This window comes from Microcaecilia unicolor, chromosome 7 (assembly GCF_901765095.1).
Source record: "Microcaecilia unicolor chromosome 7, aMicUni1.1, whole genome shotgun sequence".
In the NCBI taxonomy this organism is placed as follows: domain Eukaryota; kingdom Metazoa; phylum Chordata; class Amphibia; order Gymnophiona; family Siphonopidae; genus Microcaecilia; species Microcaecilia unicolor.
In genome coordinates, this window is record NC_044037.1 from 88055934 (window position 1) to 88065571 (window position 9638).

The 9638-nt window shown below is 45.0% G+C and overlaps 1 protein-coding gene across 2 annotated transcripts in view; it reads left to right on the forward strand.

The window, feature by feature from the left end:
• HDAC8 (histone deacetylase 8) overlaps nucleotides 1-2957 on the forward strand; it is a 235224-nt gene extending 232267 nt beyond the window's left edge. For both annotated transcript variants that reach the window (XM_030210243.1, XM_030210244.1), the window contains one exon: nucleotides 2208-2957. In XM_030210243.1, the coding sequence (XP_030066103.1) occupies nucleotides 2208-2230 (23 nt within the window). In that variant the 3' untranslated portion in view covers nucleotides 2231-2957. The remainder of the gene's footprint in view (nucleotides 1-2207) is intronic.
• Nucleotides 2958-9638: the final 6681 nt, after the last annotated feature.

Sequence of the window (9638 nt, forward strand, 5' to 3'; positions counted from 1 at the left end):
CTTATTTTTATCGTTTATTGGTTTAATATACTGCTGTATTAGGCTGCGCGTTTGGTTGTGCTATTCTTATTAAAAAAAACTCAGGCTAAGTTAGAAGAAGAAATGGAATCTTTATTTCTCACTAGCAACAGCACAAGAAACATTATTGGCTCTTGGCATTAGTAGTCTAACAATAGGAAGGAAAGTTTTATTCCTCACTGTCATACAGACTTACAAAGGTCATAGAACAGAGAGAAAGAAAGAATCTTAGCTATAGATAGGATTACCATATTTTGTCCCCAAAAAAGGAGGACACATACCCCCTCCCCCCTACCCGTCACCCCCCTCCCCTTACCTTACTACTGCCCTGGTGGTCTAGTGACCTCTTCAGGGCAGGAAACAGCCCCCTCTTTCCTACCCAGAGCGCTGCCCTGCATGCAGCCTTCCTGTTGCTAATCCTTGGCACCGAGTCAAAATGGCCACCGAGAGTTGAAGTCTCGCGAGGTCACTTCAACTCTTGGCGGCCATTTTGAATCGGCTCCAAGGATCAGCAACAGGAAGGATGCATGCAGGGTAGGAAAGAGGGGGCTCTTTCCTGTCCCGAAGGCGGAAGAGGTCACTAGACCACCAGGGCACTAGTAAGTAAGGGGAGGGGAGGCTATCAATTTGCCCGTTTGTCCGGATTTCTGGACAAACGGGCAGATTGGCAAAACCCGTCCAGTTGCCCGGACATGCCCTCAAAAAGAGGACATGTCCGGGTAAATCCGGACATATGGTAACCCTAGCTATAGAGCATTAGTTTGTATGGGGGGGAGGGTACCCCCTGGAAATAGGCTGTGACAAGGATATGAAACTCTCCTGCCATCCGGACTATTTCAGAGTCTCTTTAGATGAGCAGTTACTTACACACCCTTCCCATCACAAAGGACCACCTCATATATCACCCAATCAGCAATCCTTCAAGTACATAGGAGACCTGTGATAGGGCCTTAGTGTCCTTGCCACACCTCTGCTCAGTAACAAACAGTTGGGATGTCTTGACAACGGTGGGGGGGGTGGGGTCTGGTCAGTTTGTTTGTAACAAAACAGTTGGTTGGGATGTCATGGCAATGGTCTTTGTCAGTTTGTGGTCAGCCAGAAAGCCACTATCAGTGGAAACTCACAGGAACACAAACAGAAATAACTGACCCAAAAGAAAATGCCAGAAAATTCCAGAACACTGCCTCTTTCGTACACGAGTCAAGGCGGTTTACATAAATTATAAATTTAAAAAATGCAATACAAGCTTTTGGAAAGGAACACCATATTTTGGTAGGAAAGAACAACACACACGTTAAGTATTATCAGGAGATCATCCACTCAGATTGCCACTAACTGTTCCCAACATGTGCGTCCCAGCCGCAGGATCACCGGTTGTCAAATGCCATATGGAATAAGTGTGTTTTCAGGGCAGTCCTGAAAGAGGTATATGATTTTTCTATTCTAAGGTATTGTGGCAGAGTGTTCCATAGTGCAGGGGCTAAGAAATAAAATGCCCTAGATCTAGTTGACTTCCATTTCACTTTGGATGGATGAGGTAATACAAGTATATTGTTTATAAGAGATCGGAGAGCCCTACTACAAATCATTTCTATAGCGCTACCAGTTGTACGCAGCGCTTCACAATTGAACATGAAGAAAAGACAGTCCCTGCTCAAAAGAGCTTACAATCTAAATCAGGACAGACAGGACAATAAGGGATAAGGGTTGGACAGACAGATAGGACACATAGGGAAAAGGGACTATTGAAAAGAGGAAGACAAGATAAAGGATACGAGCAAGTGACAGGGGATAACCAGTGACAATAAGTAACTGGGTTTATTACTGTAAAATATTTTGTGTGTAAGAGTATTTTAAATTTGATTCTAAAATCTATTGGGAGCCAATGTAATTGCTTCAGAAGAGGTATGACATGGCCATGCTGCTTTGCCCAGCACAGGACCCTGGCTGTGGTTTTCTGAAGAGTCTGTAAACGTTTTAGGTTTGCTGTAGTGATACCTGCATACACAACATTGCAGTAATCATAACGCAAGTCGATATAGTACAGATCAACAGATGAACAAGAGGTATAATTATTGCAACCTTAACAGATATGTGATATTATGCAGTTGCATTTGCACACCAAGTCCTCCGTACATTGCTGCTCTAAAGCCAAGCTTTGACCTCTTCCTCCCTTCACTTGTTTACAGGGAACCTGAAGCATGTGGTATAGCCGTGAAGGAGAGAAGAGAGATCCTGTTTCCAGTATGGAACACTTTCCTGTACGAGAAGCCACCTGTGCATGAACTGCCTGCAGACTTCTGGCCAAAGGGGGAATATTTGGAAGGAATTACTGAAGAGCATTTCTAAGTGGCAGCAGCCAGATTTCAGCAAACATGACAGGGATGGTGAGGGATGGAGGGGCTGGTTTTAACTTATGCAACATTCCTGTTATATGGGGTCTTGGGAGAGGGGGAATGGCTTTTTGCCTTTTCAAAGAAAATATATTTCCTGTTTGAGAATGTGGGTGGCAAGGAGGAGATGCAGTTTTGGTAAACTGACTACATGAGATTGCCCCCCATCATATTGCAGTTTGATATATATATATTTTTTTTAACTTCCCGCCAAGTGTCTACAAGACAAACCCTAGACTAAGGGCAAGGTTTACTAACATATGTTATTAGCATGTTAATGTATATACTTTACTTAACACAAGCTCCATTATTGTCAATGGGGCCTATATCCTAACAAAGGGCATCTTTTACAAAACGTTGGTAAGCCCAACGTGGGCTTACCGAACACGTGCCATTTCCAGGGGAAACAGAAAACCCCCGGAAATAGCTTGCATGGCGGTAATCGGGTATCGCTGCACGCTACCGTGTTACCACAGGAGCCTTTATCGCCACCTCAGTGGGTGGCGGTAAGGGCTCCCTGCCGCATGGTCACGTGGTAAGAGTTCTCTTACCGCATGGCCACGTTTGGGGGCTTTTTTACCCACTGTGGTAAAAAGGGCCCTGGCATGCGGGAAAAATGGCCCCCACCACTAGCGCAGGGCCATTTTTCCCGCAGCTTGGTAAAAGGACCCCTTAGCGCTGAACTGACTTTAATGTGCATTAATGCATGTTAATAAATCTAGCCCTGGAAGATGAAAAGGCCGTCCTAGACCAGACTCTTGTGCTGAAAGGAGTTAGGCTGGCTGCCAGACCTGACACCATAGCAGTGTGTTGTCCCATCTGAGAGGGGTAAGAGGAGAGAGACATGTTATGCTATGTTTTAAGAATTAATGGATATTTTAATGTTGTGGTGCTATTTTTTTCTAAACAATAAAAATATTTCTAATACACATAGCCTGATTTTCCGTGGATACCTGCTTTGCTTGGTAAATTGGGTACTGCTGAATTCAGTGTCTACCAGACAAGCCCCAACTGTCTCTTGCACTGACAGAAAAACAGAAGCTGAAAAGAAAAAAAAGGCTCGTTAGACTTCTGCCCCCCCCTCCCCCCCCATTCACAGCCTATAAAAATGCCCTGGTAGCCCCCCAGTTCCTCCCTCCAGACATCCAAAAATCCCCCCACACAGACTTCCCACCCCCTATTCGATGCATGGCACCCTCCACCTCTACATGCTGGGAAACTGGAATGATGCCCATTAGCTCCTGCCTCCAGCACCAACATCCTCCAGAGTAGCAATGGCAGTCCCCTAACAGTGCATGGGATCCAGTGCTAAGCGGTAGTCTGCCATATGAATGGCAATCCTCTCAAAAAATGGTTGCATTAGCACAGGTTTGATATTTGGAAACAATAGTTACAGTCATTAAGGGTTCAATATTTTTATTATAGTACTCATCTTTTAATTTGTTACATCAGTTTTGCTATACTAGGACAGATCAAAGGTCCATCAAGCCCAGCATCTGTTTCCAACAGTGGCCAATCCAGGTCACAAATACCTGGCAAGATCCCAAAAAAGTACAAAACATTTTATGATGCTTATCCCAGAAATAAGCAGTGGATTTTCCCCAAGGCCAATGATCTATGGACTTTTCCTTTAAGAAGCCATCCAGACCATTTTTAAACCCCGCTAAGCTAACTGCCTTTACCACATTCTCAGGTTCATGCACTCAGATGCATAGGCAAAAATATAGTTTTACTCCTCATGTAGTAAACTAATAGCTTGCAAATTAGTACTGTGTTAAAGAGTGTGTGCTGTTAAAAAAAAAAAAAAACCCAGCACACACACCACTTCAGTGCTATATAGAGAATAACGTGAATTACTTTCACTAGGATGCTGTTAGTCATCTGTTGTTATCTTTTGTTCACCACTTCCCACAGTCAGTTTCGCCTCCAATGTGCCCTGTCCTCCCCTGCAGCTGAGCTGCACAGCTAGAAAGTCCAAGTGAGCTTTCCTAGGGCACAGGACAGGAGATCAGGAAATTAAACACAAGTGCAAAATACTAAAAACAGAACATCTTTTGTTACAGAGAAACGGATGTCCTGAGTTATGACTTTTTTTTTTTTTTAAGTCAGATGACACGTCACAAAACCCTCTGTCTGAATCTGACCTTTTCTCACAAGAACAGTTTTGTTGCCTCTTTTTCTGTCTCTTTAAGAATGTATAGTGTTTGCTGTGTCTCTTGAATATCTGTGTGTTTATTTTCATAAGTTTATTTTTTATGCATTTGGATATTTTGAGTAAAGGCAACTAAACTTGGCAGGCAGCATCTTCAAAGTTTCCAAGTTTTCTGACCACCTCAACCTGCTGCATTTTGGGACTAGCAGCACTGCTTTGGGATGTAAGTTCAAAACCCAGAATTGGCCATAAAGTCTTTAACCTGGAAATAGATATCTTGGAAGGCCATGGGCTACTCTTTGGCCTGAAATGTCCTATCTTCTCTGAGCTAGATACTTCAAATGGAGACTTCAAATGGAGCCAAACACTCTCTCTCTCTGACTCCTTCTCTGATGTGCTGATGCTCAGAACTCTGGTACTGTAGAGAATATGGGGAAATACCGTGGGAACAGTACAGAAAAAAAAAAAACCTCCCAATGCCAACACTAAGAGCATGGAAATCATATGTGCACTGTTAGTGTTGAGTTTTGGGAAGTTATTTTCTGACCCCTTTCTCCCTCTACAGCTCCCTGGCACTGATTGGTGGGGTGAAAGGAGGCACCTTACAAAAGAAGTCTGGGTAAGAATCTATCCTGTTGCAGCCCGTTGGCTTCTTTCCCCACCTGTGCGCCAACTTGTGGGCTGCCAGCTATGACTGGCTCTCATGCTATTTGCTGTCCCTCTGCCTCCTCGAGATATGTTAAGCCGCTACCTTTGGAGTTAGTGACCAGGACAGCCACGAACCTGTAGTACCTTTGAATCTAATGAGAAGTCTCTCTTCATCCACCCTAATGCCAGCTCGGAGCTGGCTTTAGGTTTTCAGCAGTAAGGGTAGGGTTTGGTTTGTGATCTGTTTCTGAGCATTGGGAGGGAATAGCTAAGGACCTCATTTACATAGGATTGACTACATTTTAATGCTATTTGTGGCCATCTTTGGCATGCACTTTGTCCCTGGTGTTAGTGCCCTCTGAACATTATGCGCATCCTAATGCCTTTAGCGCCAGCTTTAGGTTCTAAGCATCGGCCTGTGAGAAATGCATACGTTAAGTTTTTCTCTGATTCTCTTTTTCTGAGGGGCTGATACTCGGAACCCCCAGGCTGTTACAAACAGCAGACTTGTCAAACCTAAGCCTTGATGGTCTGGTGGACCTCCAGACTTCCTACCCTCCAACTACATAAGCCCCCCCCCCCCCAACTGATAATGCTAAAAAAACCCTGCTGGTCCTAGACCCCCCCCCCCCCCACCCACCCACAGGCTAGCCTAGTGGTCCCTTATATGGTAGTCAAGCTCCACCCAGTGCATTCCAGGATGCATTGGGCAGGGCACCACCATTTTTAGGCGATGCCCACAGGAGGAGGGAGGGAGTGTTTGTCCCTTCTCCTGTTTTGATGTTTGGGGGGGGTGGGATCCCCACTAGACCACCAGGCTAGCCCTGGAATGGGTGGGGGAGGGTCTAGTAAGGGTCCCATTGGACCGCCAGATTTTTTGCTGTTGGGGGGATGGGGGCCCTGAAAGCATGCAAATGTATGCTGAACAGGGTCTCCTCATTCTTCCCCAATGCCCTGGCAAACCCTAACACCAGCTCCAAGCTGGTGTAGGGTTTTCCATGGGAGCAGCACCCTTGCTTGGCACACTGTCCGCTGAGCATTGGGGGGGAATACTAATAACCCTGTTTAGCATGTATTTGCATGCTTATTGTGTTCAGAGCGAGCTCATTATTTCATGCGCTTACCAGCTCTGAACATTTTGCGGTAGCACATGTGAGCACTAATTGCCTCTAGTGCCCAGATTTGCTTCTGAGCGTTGGGGCCTTAGAGATACACATCTTTTCTCTTTGTTAGCAAAGCTGAAGGGCACTCATTTAAGGTAGCAGATACTAACTTAAGCACCCCTTGCTTTTCTCATCACCAGCTTTATTCAGCATGCTGAAGATGTGGGGAAAAAATATTATATGTATGAATAGTTTGAGTAAAAATCCAACCTAATATGTATTTTACATAGTTTATTTCACCTTGACCATTTTCTAAGATGTTGGCCATTAGATATTGCATTTTCCATGTAACTTGGCTAATATGGAAATAAAGGTCAACATTTTATTGGACTTAATTCCAGATGTGTTGAATTGCAGTGCGATACAAAGCTATTGCCTGTAGCTTGCTTGTTGATCCTTATTTCTGCTTTCTCTTACAATCCCTTGTTTCGGTGCATTTCACGAGGACGTTGACAAATCTCCCTTTCTTCCTCCAAATTCCCCTCCGAAGATATCTTCTCCAGGCAATGAAACGTAGCACTCCTGCTGATTCTCTCAGGATGAGAACCGAAAGAGATCACAGTGCTGGCCAGAGCAAGTTTCCTCACAGTTTGTGTAAAGTAACTGAGGGAGGTGTAGGGAGGACTGGTTTATCAGACAGTCTGCATTGGACACTTCTTACCTGCAGCTAGAGACATGCACAGGGAAAATGTTTTTAGTTTGGTTTGGCCATTTTTCCCAATTTTCAGAATTTTTTTTTCTGTCTCATACATTTGTGTTCATAAAACATTTTTTTAATATCTTTATTGGAGAATGGCACACATAATAAACAGTACTAACATGTTCACCAATTCTCAAACCATATTACAAAAAGACAATAGTACAATAGTGCAATAACATGAACAAACATTCATTTTTCTGCTATAACCCTCACCCCTCCGTGCTCATTGGGGTGGCCACTGCCTGCCCTTGTAAGTAATTTTGTGCCAGTTTCAAGATATCTATATACCATGAAAGAGAACGACCCATGGGGTAATGTGTGCTGTGGATCTTCCATGTTGCCATCTGGATCATATTAGTCTTCCACTCAGCCGATGACGGGGGAGTCTTTCCCAACCCAATGGTGAAAGATTGTCTTTCGCGCCAGCATCAATGCTACTGGTACAAATCTCTGTTGGTGTTCCATCAGTCCCTGAGCATCCAGCGCCTTGCCTAACCCCAAGACTAGGGTTGCATGTGACCATTCACACTGAGTGCTCACTATCATTTCAATTACATCCAAAACATCAGCCCAAAAAGGTAGCAATTTATTACACTCAAAGAAATGATGCACCATTGTGCCCCTTCCCAACACACATTTATCACATATATCTGTATCTCAAAGTGCCATAGCCTTCCCCTTGCTTTCTGAGATGTAAGTATCATGCAGGATCCTGAATTGCATCTCCTGCAATCTCGCATTTGGTGTGGCTTGAAAAACTGAGCTAAAACAAGTTGACAAATCTTTCCCACTCAAAGTTTCTCCCAGGCTATCACTCCATTTTTTTGCTAATTGCTCATTGGGGCTAAGTCCCCGACATTGCTTCCCCAGCCTATACCACACTGAAAGTTTGTTTGCTGTAGTCAGAAGCTGCATAAACATTTCATCTGGCTGAGTGAAAGTCAGGAAACTGCCCCTCTGCCTCCGCAGAGATGTCGAGACATAATGTCGAATTTGGAGGTATGAGAAGAGAAAATGGGCAGGCAGCCCCCACTTCTTCTGACAATCCCCAAAAGTTGGTATCGCCTCTGCACCCACTTCCAAAAATTGTCTCACATATCTGCACCCTCCTCAATGCCATTGCTCCCATATACTAAAACCCTGGCCTGCAGGGAAATCAGGATTCTTTACTAATTCCAAGAAAGGCGAGGGTCCCACAGCACCTCCCTGTTTCAATTGCCACCATTCCCACGCTCTGCGCAACAGTTTTAATAAGGGTGATATAGTGGACCCCCCCCCCCCCCACCCCGCATATGGAGTGCATTGAAGACAGTGTGCGATGAGGCTTCATGTTCCCATAGGCCTACTGGAGCATACCTTGATTCCCCTGTATGCAACTCATGCAGCCAACAAAGCGCGGCTGCTACATTATATAGACGCAAATCTGGTAGATTAACTCCTCTCCTCTCTCTGGGGCTTGTCAGCTTAGTATATCCTATGTGCGCCCTACGATTGGACCAGATGAAGGAAGTCACTGTTCCCCTATACACCGCCTCATCTTTCCTAGTAACCCAAAGGGACATCATCTGGAGGGAGTACAGTACTTTAGGTAATATTACCATCTTCACCAAAGCAACCCTATCCAGCAAAGACAGGGGGAGGTCTCTCCAGCTATTACACAGGGATCTAATACTAGTTATCCGATCCCACACATCCTTTTGGTACCTAATCCCAGCATCTAAATGAAGAAGCATTCCCAAATATTTCAATGGGCCTTGATTCCAACTGCGAATCATGCGAGGGGGAAATTGGGCAGGCGTCTGCAGGGACAACTTAAAGAAAGCGCCATCGCCTCTGATTTGTCAAAATTAAACTGGAGCCCTGAAAAAGCACAGAATTCTTGTATAAGCCTCACTAGGGCGACTATATCCTGGGAAGCGTGCCCTAAGAATATCAGCATATCATCTGCGAACAAGTTGATCTTATACTCCTGAGCCCCTATCTTTATACCTCTAAAGGCAGCGGACTACCGAATTTTACACACCAGGGGCTCAAGAGACAAGACAAACAACATGGGAGACAGCGGGCATCCCTGTCTCGTCCTGCGCTCTAATGTGAAAGAGGGGGTGAGCTGTCCATTAACCAAAATCTGCGCCGTGGGATTAGAATAAAGTGCACGCCCGCGAGGAAGTTCCCCATAATTCCAAACTGAGGTAAAACCCAAAATAAATAATCCCACAGAATTTTATCAAACGCCTTTTCGGCATCTAAGCTAGCAATAACAGCATCTCCTGGCCTTCCACCCTTTGCCTGCAGGGCACTTAGTGCTCTCAGTATATTTGTAGATGCATACCTACCAGGCACAAACTCAGTTTGGTCTGTATGTACCAGTATAGGCAGGACCTTCCCCAACCTGGCAGCCAATATACTAGCAAAATGCTTGAGGTCCTGGTTTAAAAGGGAAATAGGTCGATACGACCCCACCAGCTCTCTACCTCTGCCCGGCTTGGGTAGAACCACAATAGTGGCATGCGCCAGCCTCTCCATTTCCTGCCCCGGCTGAAATAGAGTGTGATATAGTGCCT